The sequence below is a fragment of the Dryobates pubescens genome, chromosome 5 (assembly GCF_014839835.1).
Source record: "Dryobates pubescens isolate bDryPub1 chromosome 5, bDryPub1.pri, whole genome shotgun sequence".
Lineage (NCBI taxonomy): Eukaryota > Metazoa > Chordata > Aves > Piciformes > Picidae > Dryobates > Dryobates pubescens.
Genome location: NC_071616.1, coordinates 29,592,488 through 29,606,803, shown reverse-complemented (window position 1 = coordinate 29,606,803; position 14,316 = coordinate 29,592,488). Strand labels below are relative to the sequence as shown.

Below are 14,316 nucleotides of genomic sequence, written 5' to 3'. Positions count from 1 at the left end.
CCTTTTTTTGCTCCATAAATGCTTCTATTGTGAACAACTGGTAATAAAGTAGCTTAATTATTCAACATAATTGAAAATAATGGGAAGAAAGAAAAATTTAGAAAACATTCATTTTATGCATACTGTCACAAAACACTGATCAAAATATTAGCAGAACAAAACCAATCAAGAGTCTTGAAAGAATGAAATAGTATCTAACTGCACTTCAGAAAGTAACATTGATAGGTCACATGAAGTATTATTTCTTTGTCCATAACAAGTGAGTTTCTTACACTTAAGTTCAAATGGAGATGGAAATTATCAAGAAACGCTGGTCCCAATACATTTTAAGCTTCAAAGAATAACACATTTCCTTGTGATCTATGTTCAAAGATCAACTCCACAGATAAACATGCACGCATACAAATCTAAAAATTTACTTTAGCAGTTTAGTAATTAGTTGTAATATTTATTACCTGATTAGCTTCCTGATTCTGCTTGTCTAGTTCTTCCAACTCCACTATCAATGTTTCTCTTTCAGCAATACTTTCACTTAATTCTTGCTCTTTTCTTTGCAAATCTTGTCTTAACTGACTTAATTCTGAATTCTGGTCCTCAGTACTTGCAGAAAGAATCTCCTCATTTTTATGTTGTGCACTTGTCAATTCCTTCTCAAGTCCCTCCTTAAGTGACAAAAAATAGAAATAATTCAAACATTAGACTTTTTCTTGCTGAAATTTATAAATTGTTCAGATTCAAAATAGTTTCTTTCTCCCCACTCAACAATTAAAAGCAAAGCATGTATTTTTATGTTAGAATCTCTAAGCCTACATAAATATTATCCCAATTAAAAATTTTTGGTTGTGAAGTATTTGTCTGTACCATTCACACACACTTATTTTCTCATCACGAAGTTTAGGAACACAATTTGCATTACTGCACAAACAGATATGGTCTGACATGTAAAGTAATAGTCACCTCCGGGATAAACTATTTTATCGCCAAGAGATACCCTAAACATATAGTAGGCTGCCTGGCAAGTTTCAATCAAGGACACCTCAACAGTATCCTCATGGAAAATGCCTTGAAAACTCTTGAATACAAAACACCGAAGGCACCAGTTGAAAAACTCCACCAGACACAAGGAAAATTAAGCCAAATCTCTCAAGCCTTGTAAAGAACTAAGTCAGTCTTCCCAATATCTAAAGGTGTGTTCCAGAGAAACCGTATGTTCCACCGCTTAACTTCATCAGTAAGATGGAATGTACTATATGGAAGAAGAGAGATATCTTACAACTGCTAATAGTGAAAAAATATGGTATGTGCCAAAGTAGAAGTGAAAAATGACAAACTTCACAGAATGTCATATTAATACTTTAAAAATGTACATTACAGTAATGGGACAGGTAGAGTTCTACTGGTTTTCTTTAACAGAGTACGCTGTAGAGTTTCAGAAGCAAGGTGTATCATTTCTATTAATTCCGTTTGTACTCACATAACTAATCTACAATTATGAGGTTATCAAGTACCAGTGTAAATGTTCCAAAAAATGTACAGTGCCATAGCATAGTATGTGCCAATGTATAGTAACTGATTTTTTCAATCAGTTACTACTGTTATCAACCTTTCTGTTGGCTTACTTAAGAATTGCTTTACCTGATTTAAATTTGAAAGTCTTGCTATTTCATTTTCTGCTTCTGTAATAGAAAACAAAAACAACCCATAATTTTACTACTTTCCAAACAACAAAACCAAATCATTCCCCCACCTTGCTCCAACAGAACTCTGCTATTCCAAAGAGACTAGTTTCTCAGTATTTTTGAGATTATAAAGCTCAGAGCTTTAAAGATTCAAATACACCAATCACCACATGCCGAGCATTATTCTTACAACTGAGGCTATATTAGAAGGACTTATGTACTCCAGTGTGTCAGTTATGCACTATTAAAAGATTTTCTAGAGGTATAGATCTTAAACAGATAGTATGTCAGCATTTCTGTAAGGAGAAGATACTAGCAACAGACTGCCTTTACACACAAAAAGCATGCTTTAAAAATTTACCCAGACAACTTCTATTAAGGCTTTTACTTAATTCGAAAGAAAAACTTATCAAACAGTTAGCAGACATCATTACCTACCTAATCAGAAATTCCAATGATAATCACACTAGTCCTGATTATGTTTCCTTCTCTGCTTACCCCTACCTCATTGGGCAACGCTTTCCTAATTCAGCAACTTAAAAATCGTACATATTCTTATATTTAGTTTCAGATTCTTAAAATAAATTCTGAGCATTAAAAGTGAAAACCTGTGAAGATACACTAAAAATAGAATAAGTAAGTATGGTCATCATTATACCTAAGAGTGCTTGCTGTAGTCTGACAACATCTTCTGGTAGTGATGTCTTTGATTGCAGCTTCTTCTCCTGTTCTTTCAGGAGAGCATCTTGCTCTGCAACAGAACTTTGAAGCACACTAAAGTCAGATTTAAGATTTTCATATTCTTGTGTTATTTGGATTTGTTCTGCCTTCACCAGTTCTTTCTCTTTCAATAGAGCTTTGTTTTCTTCTTTGGCAGAAGACAATTTGTGATTTAACTTTTTTATTTCATCCTCTAGGTCCTTTACAACCTGCAACTCATCTAATTTGCCTCCTTCAAAACTCTGAGCACTTTTTTGTTGTTCACTAATTTTAGAGTTATCCATGGCATCATTGCTCACACCACCTATAAAGCAAAAAAAAAAAAAAAAAAGAGCTTATTTGCAAAATTAACCAAAGCCAGCAGTGAAGACCTTTTGCTTAAAAGTCTCTTCTTCCGTCTCCTCTCCTGATATCGTCTAAGCCAAAGACATGATCACCATCAACAGAAAGCTTATTTAAATAGAATGAACATTTGAAGCAGTGCTATAAATATATGACTGGTTTGACAAGCAGGTTTTTCCAGTAACTACAGATCCCTGGCTCAAAATAATTTTAAAAGGTTAAGTGTTGCAAGGCATACATGTTCATAGTTTAATTAAAATATACTTGACCTCAACCTGTCTTGGTGGGGAGATGACAGAATCTAACAGCATTCAGAATCCTCTGGTTTTCTACAAATAATTTGTCCAATGCCATCTAATCTAGCCCAGGGGAAAAAGTTTGATTAGAATTTAACTGAATTCCAAAGATTTGCCAAATGGTTATTGTAGACAACAATTTGCTACAAAATAGCGTGTCATTTGCTAAACTATGCACAAAATTTTTCACCTGAATATCTCATTTTGTAGGACTGATGTTTTTCCAAAACCACCACACTACCACAACATTCAGAGTTCTGTACAACCATCACAGTGTAATTTCCAGAGTATAAAAAGTTGTCATCAAAAATGTACGAAGTTAAATGAAAGCACACCGCTTACGAATTTATTTCAGTGTAAGCCCTAACACTTCCCTCTGTCCCAGTCTGTACTATGTTGTCAAACAAAACCAAAAAATAATATAAAATACTCTAAAATTCTTCAAAAGCTGTAATCAGTATTTTACAGATCACTTCTAATGCAAAATAGAATGGGATTCCTGCCTTTGACTACATTAAAATAATCCTGCTGTACATGCAGCATAGATGCATGCTATATAAATATAGCACACGCAGTAAAAGACAGATTATGTCTTGTGAGCTCTGTGGTTTTAAGAAATACATTTCCCATCAGTACTGTCTTAGAAGAGATTGTGAATATACCTCCCATCTTTCCAAGAATAAAATCAATCTCTTTCCAAAAGGAGAGTATGCACTCTTCAGAAGTCTGACTTTTAACAGATTTAAGAGGGTTACAGGCAAATCATATGTCTTTTTTGCAAAGAAGCCCCTAAAGGAAACTTAACTGAAATTACTATTTTTATGGAATACAAAATATAAGACAATGGAAAACTCCTTGTGAGAACTACGAAGCTTCTAGATTGTAATCTAGTCACATCACAGGCTATGGAGTGGTCCTTGATGGTGGTCTGTGAGCTTTTATCAAGCAACACAACTGGCATGTAGTACTTCTCACCAAAATTATTTTTGTACTGAGATCTTGTCCACATCTATATTCAGAGCAAATTAAAAAAACCCACCCCTGATGTTTAGAATTTAGAGCACAACATTTGATATGCATAGAAAATGACCTCTAGACTGATATATGTCAGAAGATGAAATGCTATCATTCCAGTTTTCAAGCCAGCTAAAGGGAATATAAGATACCAGGACATACATGTCTTAAAGCTGAACTAAAGTTGAAAGTCAGATTCCCAAACATCTTGCTTTTGCTATCTATTACACTATTACATATTTCATGCTTTAACACAAATTCACTACACATTAAATAAAGCAAGCATGTGGTAATAAAGACCTTGCTGTAATTGATTCTCAAGTTCTTCAATTCGCTCTTCATATTCACTCAGCTCTTCTCGGTGTCGACGACTAATCTCTACTAGCTTTTGTCTGTGTGCATCCTGCAGTACTGAAAGTTCATGTTGATGTTCATCTATTTCTTGACATAAATTCTGTTTGAGCTCCTAAAAATATTAGAGAAGGAGAATGATAAAATACAGAACAGAATCTTAAGAAAAATTACAAACGAAAGAAAAAGCTTTTCCTAGTAAATGAACGGACTGATTAAAAGGATTTCTCCCAAGAGAGGTCAATATTCTTGCTGATTTGGGTTTTTCTAAACATGTTAAGACAATCCTTTAAAAATACATCTGCACAAAACCAAATATTAAACCAATGTAGGGAGATATTAGGACATCTCTCTCGTAACTTTCAAGGATGACATCCAAGCCAGTATTTTGTGTCTTCAATGAAAAACCACAAGATGTTTCTGAGAAGAAGAAATTACTTTGTCTCTCTAAAATTCAGTCTCGTAAGTCATCAACATCTTCTGAAAGTAACTTGCCCTTATAAATACTGATGTTCTTTTAAGCTTACATATTCTATTCATCAAACTATATAAATACCCTTTCTATGAATAACTCTTGTCTGTATGGCTGACTGAAATACTGTTGTGCTATTACATGCTCACATGCATTTGAACAGAGAAGACAAGTGCTAGAGTTGTATTTTAACTACATTTAACTACAAGTCTTGTGGCCATATGCAAAACTATCAAAAGTATAAAGGAAGAATAGTTTGTCAAAGATGTCATCTTACCTTAACAATATTTTGCAGTTTGCATATTTCACTTTGTTCAGCATCATCTGTCCTTTGTGCTTTGGAAGACTGAGAAGAAAAAATCACATATCCATGTGAAAACTGTGATAAATATGGTTATTTTCCACGTAAGTGTTTCCTCCATTAATACTCAAAAGTAGAAAACAACAAAGCTAATGTGGAGCAAAATTTAAATCTACAGTAACATGGGTATATTAAAAAAAAGGGCACTTTAAAGGAAACATTCTAATTTTCCATCAAAAAATAATTGTTATTACAGGCAAATGTGTAAAAGTTTGGGGTGGGGTGTGTTATTGCATCTAATAAGACAACTGGGCTGCTTAACTGAGTAATTCCACATGGGAAAACTATAACTCTGAAAGCAGGCTATAAATGATGACTGACATCAACAACAGCTTGCAAGATCCCGTGTCTCAGCAGATCATGAACTACAACTGACACACCAAGGACTGAGAGAAGAGTACGTAAAAGCAGTATGCAAGTATCCAGCTATCACTTTGAATAGTATGATGCTGTCAGTAAATATTCAAGAGTAGAGCCAGGAAGAAATTTATGAAATCCTTTTCCTAACTTGACAAATCATGCATAAAATCATCAAGAAAAAATATTTGGAAGTTAGTCACTGAATATGCCCCTAGTCATATGACAGTAAGGAAATGACAACAAGATCAGCTTTTCCCTCAAATCATGTCACTTCTAGAAACTGTATAGTGTAACTTTCAAAAGACCCACTTCAAAACTACTAAATGCAATGAAAACATTAATGTAGAGGAGAGGGAAGCGTGAGATAGAGGGGAACCACTCACTAGTGCAATGTGCTTCCAGTGGTCAACTTCAGATTCAAGTGTAGAAACTTTATTGGACAATCTGTTTATTTCTTGTTGTGACCATATTATATCTCCAAAATCCATGTCATCTCCTTCAAAACCTGATGAATGTCTGACCACAGGAACATAGGAAGCTGAAGTAGCATCTGATGGCAAAGCATCAGTTCCTAACTGTGCTGACTGAGTAGCTGTCTGTACTTTCTGCAGTTGTTCCTGTAGAGCATTCTGTCTGGCTTTCAGATGGCTGATTTCCACCTGAACATACAGAATAAAATGCATTATTTGAGTAAGTGAATATCAAAATAGACTCTACTTTATCTCTTGTGGCCCCACAAAATGTGAACCAACCACACAACTCCCCCCCACCCCCAGCACAAAATACTTCACTTTCACTAAAAAAGGAAAGAAGCCCCATACTCTCCTAAGGTAGAAAAGCAGTCTTAACTCATATTTTACAGACTATGCAAAGTTTACAAATATGCAATGATGCACATCCAAAGTTTTAATAGGAAATTTTGACTTCTTTAAAGATAACTGAATTAGAGATGCAGAGAAGTTAAATGTTCTTTCTCACAGTGATTCCAGAAACAACAAAAATACTGATACATATCTTAACTATCTGCTGCCAGCTCTGCTTACATTACATGGTCCCATGAAATGTATGTCTTAGGCTCTCAGTGTCTACATTAATAAACCAAGAAACCTAAACTGGATAACATTTACTCTGGATTAGCACAGAAACTCTAAGAAAGAGATTAAACAGCATAATATAGGTGGTGAGACACTGGAACAGGTTGCCCAGGGAGGTGGTAGAAGCCCCATCCCTGCAAGTTTGTAAGGCTGGGCTGGACTGGGCTCTGAGCAACCTGATCTAAGTGTGAGATGTCCCTGCCCATGGCAGGGGGTTGGAACTAAATGATCCTTGAGGTCCCTTCCAGCCCTGACAATTCTATGAGTCTATGATTACAGGGCATACTTGTTCAAATTATTTCACTCTGTACCTTACCTCTTTCTGTTGAAGCTGCTTTCGGTACTCTACAGACAACTGCTTTATTTGAAGCTCCGCTGCTTCATGCTTTTCTTCTAAATCGCTACAAACTTTTTTCAGTCTCTCGTTCTAGCAAAAATGAGAAATTCATGTTGGTAAATTCAGAATAGTTCTTACAGAATTAGAAAAGTTTAAGTCTGCTGAACAGTAAAGAAATCAATTAAACTGTACAGATTTCTCATGCTATTTCATTAAAATGCACAGTGACAGTAACTTCCAAGTGTTGACCCACAGTCAGGTACACATCCAAGCTTTTAATTTTCATTTTCATATGCCATGGACTCAGCTCACTTTCAGAAATAGGTTTGCAGTGACAAGAGGTAAATGGCAAGAAGAAAAATTCGGAGCTAAATGACACCTTAGCATGATCCACAGGTGGGATTTAAGAACAGCCACACCGCACAAATTGGAGCTAATATCCATGGAGTCCAGTATTCTGACACTGGCCTGTAGCAGATAGCAAGAGTCTACAAAAATGACAGGCACAAACAGTTACTTCCCCAGGAATATCTTAACTATCTTTACTTCGCAGTGCTCTTGAGGGCTGCAGACATACATGAAAGCTGTAGGTTTACAGCCATAAATTCACAAGACCAAGTCCTCTGTACACAAACTCATCTTCTACAAGGCGACATGGGATTTGTAAGGAGTTTTGGAAGAGCATGAGCATTTGTAGCCGTGTTAAAATGACCATACAGTAGGGCAACACAGGCAGACCTGCATCAAGGAACACAAACACTTTATACCGACGATAAAATTTATGAAACTTAGAAGATTTTTGCATTTGCAAGCTTTTCAGAGTTAAGTCTATTACTGCAGTCCAAGTCCACGTGATAGGTATGCACTGCTACAGGATGTGTACGTTAGCAAAAGATGAAAACTTGCACCACATACACTCCAATCAGCAAATGTGCCCCTGCACTGTGATGGTAGTTTGTCATCAAACAAGAGTCACATTTAACACCACTTTCACCCTTGTTTCTAGATTTACCCAGGGACAAGCAACTTCAGTGCCATATTTTACCTTTACAAGAAACAAATGTTATTTATTGCTTTTAATTGCAGTCATGTTCCAAAATTTCTTACTTCAAGTTTTTGTGCTGCATTAATACTTTCGATTTCTCTCAGTCTAGAATTGGACACATGGAGTTCTGTGGCTGCATCTGAAAAAAAGGAAAAAATTTCATTTTTATTAAAGGACTTTTAACCAGTTAAGTAGACATCAATTAAGACCACAGTTACATGAGTATCTTACTTTAGACTGCTTCAATGTTCATTCCTAAGTAAGCATAAAAAACTGCTTGTATCAAATCCCTGTTAGAAGCATTTCTCAGACTAGAGAGTCTTTCTGAACCTGTTAGTCCTCTCTTGTCTAGGCTTTAAGTCAGATCACAAAAGTAACAGAAAAATAAGGACTTAATCTTTAAAACAAAGGAAATTAATTTTTGTAAGCTTGATTGTATTACTGAATCTGTATTTAATTTAGAACTTTGTCTATGACATGACAGCTGTGCATTTTTCACTAATCTCATGTGAAGTTTCAAAACAAAAATTACTTCCACACAATACAAAATGACAAAGTTTTTCTGAAAAAAATCCAACAAACTGCACAAAATAATCCACACAACACACCAATCCTGCCCCACATAAAGACACAACCCTCCCACCAGACTCGCTTTCATTCACAAAGGTGGCACTATCTACCATACCAGTTTATTTAACACAAAAAGCAGGTAGTTCTGTCCCTGGATACTCTTCCTTTAATGATCAACCCTCCTTAAACAGGCCATCTTTACTCCTCCCATGTCCATATTAAAGAATGGAAATACTATTTATTATTATTAACGAGAAATTATTCTTAGCAACTGTGACAAGCTCTCAAAATTTGACATAACTGTAATTTTCAAGGAGATACTGTATTTCATAATTTCCTATGTGCTGTTTACAACCCATGCATGCAGCCCAAGTGCTGCAGAGACATCTACTGACTCATGAAAACTGCTAAATTGAAGGTGTTAAAGTCTGTAACTAAAAAACATCTTCAGTTCAGATGGCAAAGCAGTGAATGTAAGGGAAAATATTAAAATTTAGGAAGCATAGGAAATTTTTAAAAATCATTTTAAGAACTGCTTGAAAAGCAGTTTTTAATCCATATGTTATTTAAAAATCTTAGTGCTTGGATGCCACTAGATTTTTACACCCTCAAGGCTAGTAACCCATAAAAAAACATACTCTGAACCTTTTAGGAAATGGAAGCTGTTCACAGCAGTATCTAGCAGTCAAGTAAACCTGGAAGGAAATACTGAACATCAGCACACCCCTCTTGCACAAACTAAACCACAAATGTGTGAATTAGAACCTCAGTTTATCTTTCTAAAAGGCAAAACAACTGCACTAAATGACTATACAGTCAACAGTATAAAATAAGTTTCCAAACTACACTAATATGGATTTTGGAATTTAAAACAATCCTGAACAAGTCTTTCAGAGAAGTGAAAAAAGGTTAACTCTGCAGTTATCAGAATAAATTTTCTCGCTTTGTTTTTGTAAAGCCCCATCCATATGTATGAGACCAGCAGTATCCACTCGCTAACAGGACTTATACAAGACTTTCACAATACTTCATAATTGTGAAGTTGCAAAGCAGAATTCTTTAATTTCATATTTAAGATGAGCATTCAGAAATCTTAGCTGTTCTATGCAGTTGCTGCTCTTACCACTCTTTTGAGAAAGCTCATTTTACTCAGCTTTTGTTTCAGATTTTAAATATAAATCATCCCAGTTTCTAATCCCTTTAAAACAAGGGCCTTGCTCTACTTGTCTGTAGCAGAATGGTAGAACTCTACTTGTTTCCCTGCGCCCAACTGAAATATAAATAACAAAACCATCAGAAACACTGGACCTTTGCCTGCGTGACACGTCAGACTTAGATCACACCACTGGCAAAAATCTACTATTACTCCGTGGGTTAATGAAACTATTCTAAAAGCAGCTAATCAAAGGGCGTTTTAGATAAACCAAGCAAACAGAACAGGAGTGTTGCTTGTGTTTTTTCCACTACTGATGAAGACACTTCACTCGATTCAGAACCTTCCTAGAACACATTTACCTCTGCTATTATAGCCTGGGAATACGTTTGTTTACTCTCCGGATCCTGAGGTCACATGAAACAACATGCCAGCAGGAGCAGGGAAGTCACTGTGCCCCGGTACTCAGCACTGGTTAGGCCACACCTTGAGTACTGTGTCCAGTACTGGGCGCCTCAGTTTAGGAAGGATGTTGACTTGCTGGAGGGTGTCCAGAGAAGGGCAACAAGGCTGGTGAGAGGCCTTGAACACAAGCCCTATGAGGAGAGGCTGAGGGAGCTGGGGTTGCTTAGCCTGCAGAAGAGGAGGCTCAGGAGAGACCTTATTGCTCTCCATAGCTACCTGAAGGGAGGTTGTAGCCAGGTGGGGGTTGGTCTCTTCTCCCAGGCAACCAGCACCAGAACAAGAGGACACAGTCTCAAGCTGTGCCAGGGAAGGTTTAAGTTGGATGTTAGGAAGAAGTTCTTCACAGAAAGTGTGATTGGAATGGGCTGCCCAGAGAGGTGGTGGAGTCACCATCACTGGAGGTGTTTAAGAAGAGACTGGATGAGGCACTTGGTGCTGTGGTTTAGTTGATCAGATGATGTTGGGTGACAGGTTGGACTTGATGATCTCGAAAGTCTTTTCCAACACCATTAATTAAAAAAAATAACAACAAAAAACCAAAACCACCAACAACAACCCCATGAAGTAAAGCCAGTAGTTCTCCCGAAAGGCACCAAGCCGCAGTTTAGCAGGACGGCTCTACGTTTTCGCGGCCGGCCATCACCTACAGGCCGCGCAGGCAGCAGAAGGGGGCTCCCTCACGAAACCAGGCCTATCCTAGCAGGCACGCACTGCACAGGCCAGCAAGCATCCTCCGCCCCTCTTGGCCCCGGCCGACCGGTCCAGCACCTCAACCTCACTTACCGCCCACTTCCTCGGCGCCCTCCAGCAGGATATCCTTAGTGAAGCTGGAGATCTGGCCAGTGAGCGATGACAGGCTGCCTCCCACCTGCCCCAGGGACTGACCGAGCCCCGAGCCCAGCCCGCCCAACCACGACGCCATCGCCGCCGCTCAGAGGGCTCCGGGCCTCACTCAGCCCCGCACCGGACGGCCTTCACGGCTGGCAGCTGGCTCCCGCAGGCGAAGGGGCGGTCTTCCCCTCTCTTTTGCCTGTTAGAGGGTCAGGAATCCTGCTGCGGGCTCAGCAAAGAGGTCTCGGCGCCCCCTCCGCCACGCACATTCCCCCGGCACGGCCCAGCTCAGCGGCTCCTCCCGGCGCCTCCAGCTCCTGCCACCTCGACGGTCGCCATGACACCAACTCCCGAAACACCATCGACAGCGACCGCTACCGGCTAGAACGTCCCCCTGGCCGCTCCGACGTGTACGCGGCAACGGAGAATGCCGGGATAGCCGTGGAGCCACCGGGGATTGGCAGTGCCGGCCAGCTGATGGCGGCTACCGGTTCCTGTCGTAAGGGCGGCGTGGCCCACGGAAGCCGAGACAGTGTCCGTGGGATCTGCCAGGCTACTCCGGGGGATGCGTGGTTTTAAAATGCCTTTTTTCAGATGAATAAAGCCAAGCCCGCGGGCCGTAGTCGAGTTCGAGCCGCTGCCTTCGGGCCCTCCCTGTCAGCTGGCGCGGCCGGCGTCTCTCAGCGCTGTGAAAAATAAACGAATCCACCTCAGGCTGTGCAGAAGTGCAGCTGGGCGAGGCCAAAAGCGGCACCGAAGTTGTGGCGGCCAGAAGGGGTAGGGGAAGCCAGCCGCGAAGGGGGCAGGGCCGGCGGGTTGGGTACGGTCCGGCTACGCCACGGCCGCGTCAGCCGACCGCAGACCTGGGCCAGTAGCGCCCTGTGATTAATATGAACCCCGACCCTTACTACGTAACATACATGCTCAGGTCATGTGTCATTAATAAATTGCAGTAGGCGATAAACACGTTTTGTCTTGGAAGATTTTTTTTTTTAAACAAAATACTCAAGTTCTTGAAAGTTCTTATTCTGGTTCATTTTATAATGCCACATAAGGCAAGAATTCAAGAACAGGGCACAGAAGGTTCCCCTCTTGCCCCCCCCCACCCCCCCCCCCCCCCCCCTTCCCCCCCGTCAAAACAAACAACAGACAAAACCAGCTAATGAAGGAGGTTGAGTGGCTTTCACGTACTGTCAATAAGGTACACAGAAATCATCTTGTATAGACTGTAGATTGAGTAAACCAAAAACAGTGCCTTGCATCCCATGTGTATTCTGGTAGCAAACGAGGAAGCAGTGGCTTATTTTTAAAAACAGAAAGCATGCAATTTTAAAAGATACAGCATTATTAGAATCAGCACCAACTTCCTTCCCAACAGGAGTATTTTCTCATACTTTTGAAAAATCCAATATTCTAAAAAGAGATGACAAAATGTCAGTTACAAGCAACAGAAAATCACCCCTCCACTACTGTATATACACATCTGGTGCAAAGCCCATGGATATCAAACACTATGTTTTCATGTGTGATGATTCTGTGCCCAATCCACATATAAAGGAAAGCACATATGCCATTACTTGGGTGAAGAGAGAAACAGCAGAAGCTATAGCCATATTTATTTTAAAAAGTGGTATCAAATACAGCCATATATATTTGTGCCTCTTTGGAGAGCATTTTCATAATATCAAACAGCAGTGCAATTTTCCAGTGAAAACAATGACAGAACATCCCAACTCTCTCCTTTTAAAAAACAAACAAACAAACAAAAAAACCCCCAACTTTTCAGTGTTCATATGCTTTATATATACAAAATAAGAGACAAAAATTGTATGGTAATTCAGAACCAAAGGCATGATACTGAATGCAGAGTCTCAGGATAAAAAAAAAAAAAATCTATTACTGAACATTATTTCTAAAATGCACAACTATTAGGCAAGAGATGAAAAAAACTCCCTTACAAAATCCTAATTCTACACTGTATTGTACACATTAGGCTTCATGTAGCAAAAAATAAAATTCTGTCAGCAAAAAATAAAGTCTCATCAGCAGTTTCATGCTTTACAGACAAGGTTTTTCTCCTCTTTTTGCTCAGTGGCATTTAAATACTGCATCACTCCTTTCTGTTCAAACCCTTGTACAAATTTCCCCTCCTCAATTCACACAGTGGTTATACCTCATAGGGGGAGCATGTTTCAAAAAAGGCAACAGCACCAACAGGAACTCCAAAAAAACCAACCAACCAACATATCACCTCAGTGTACTAACAATTACCTGCTTTTCTTAAAAAAGTAAAAACATTATTTGACAAAACCAGTTGAAACATCACCTGTATTTTAACATTCTGAAGAACCATAATTGCAGAAGGAGAAGACTATGGCAGGTAAAATACTAAAGCGTTCCCTCCACGTCTGAAATGCAAATAAGGACTAGACACCAGACTCTAAATTAGTAAATGCCTTAAAACATCACTTCAGCCATGTTGAGAAGGGTTCATCACTGAAAGAATGCACACCGTAAAAATGAGATCAGCTTTTTATTGACAGCTTCTTGGCAGGTCCACACATTCTCAACTTCAGGCCTGGGTTATAAAAATACGTATTGTCAGCACTTAGTATTAGTCTTTTCCTTTGGTGCAATTAACACATGTAGCTTAAACTGCTACCTCTTAGCTGCCTGACTAGGCAGATATGCTTACTTCATTCCTTTGAAAATTTAATTAGTATTGGTAGAGTGACACTGTCTCTACATAGAAAGGAATAGGGTTAGCCCTGTAATGATGACACAGATGTGCTTTTCAGGCACTGTTACTTTATGCTCCTTATATACTACAACACTTGGCAGCGACGTGAAAATTCAAATGCAAAACTCCATGCTTTTGTAATTACAAAAATACATAATTGTCATGGATCACAATTCTTTCCCCCAAATCTAGGGCTGCTATATTATATAGCTATAGAAATAACACATTTTTATTATATTCTTGTAAGAGAGGATAAAAGGTCCAAGCTCCATATACTGGTATTGACAGCCTATATCTGTTTATAGAAATGAGTCTTATTTCAGGATCCACTTATGGCACAACAAAAGAAGGTAAATTAAAGCTGTGGATGATTTACCAACAAGTACAGAAATAATTCAGTGCTTTAGAGATTCCTGCTTTCAGTTTCATATAAATTTTCAACTGGAAGCTGAAATACATACACTTAAAAATATAGCATTTCAAAAT

General features: G+C 38.7%; 1 protein-coding gene across 1 annotated transcript in view; it reads right to left on the bottom strand.

Moving 5' to 3' along the window:
• The window catches only part of TRIP11 (thyroid hormone receptor interactor 11), a 29,747-nt gene extending 18,308 nt beyond the window's left edge, over positions 1-11,439 (bottom strand). The window contains exons 1-9 of the mRNA XM_054161905.1: positions 11,043-11,439; positions 8,134-8,210; positions 7,006-7,116; positions 5,979-6,254; positions 5,152-5,220; positions 4,352-4,517; positions 2,338-2,703; positions 1,636-1,676; positions 456-662 (exon numbers count right to left, since the gene is read on the bottom strand). Of these exons, the coding sequence (XP_054017880.1) occupies positions 456-662; positions 1,636-1,676; positions 2,338-2,703; positions 4,352-4,517; positions 5,152-5,220; positions 5,979-6,254; positions 7,006-7,116; positions 8,134-8,210; positions 11,043-11,181 (1,452 nt within the window). The 5' untranslated portion in view covers positions 11,182-11,439. The remainder of the gene's footprint in view (positions 1-455; positions 663-1,635; positions 1,677-2,337; positions 2,704-4,351; positions 4,518-5,151; positions 5,221-5,978; positions 6,255-7,005; positions 7,117-8,133; positions 8,211-11,042) is intronic.
• Between the last annotated feature and the right edge of the window lie 2,877 nt (positions 11,440-14,316).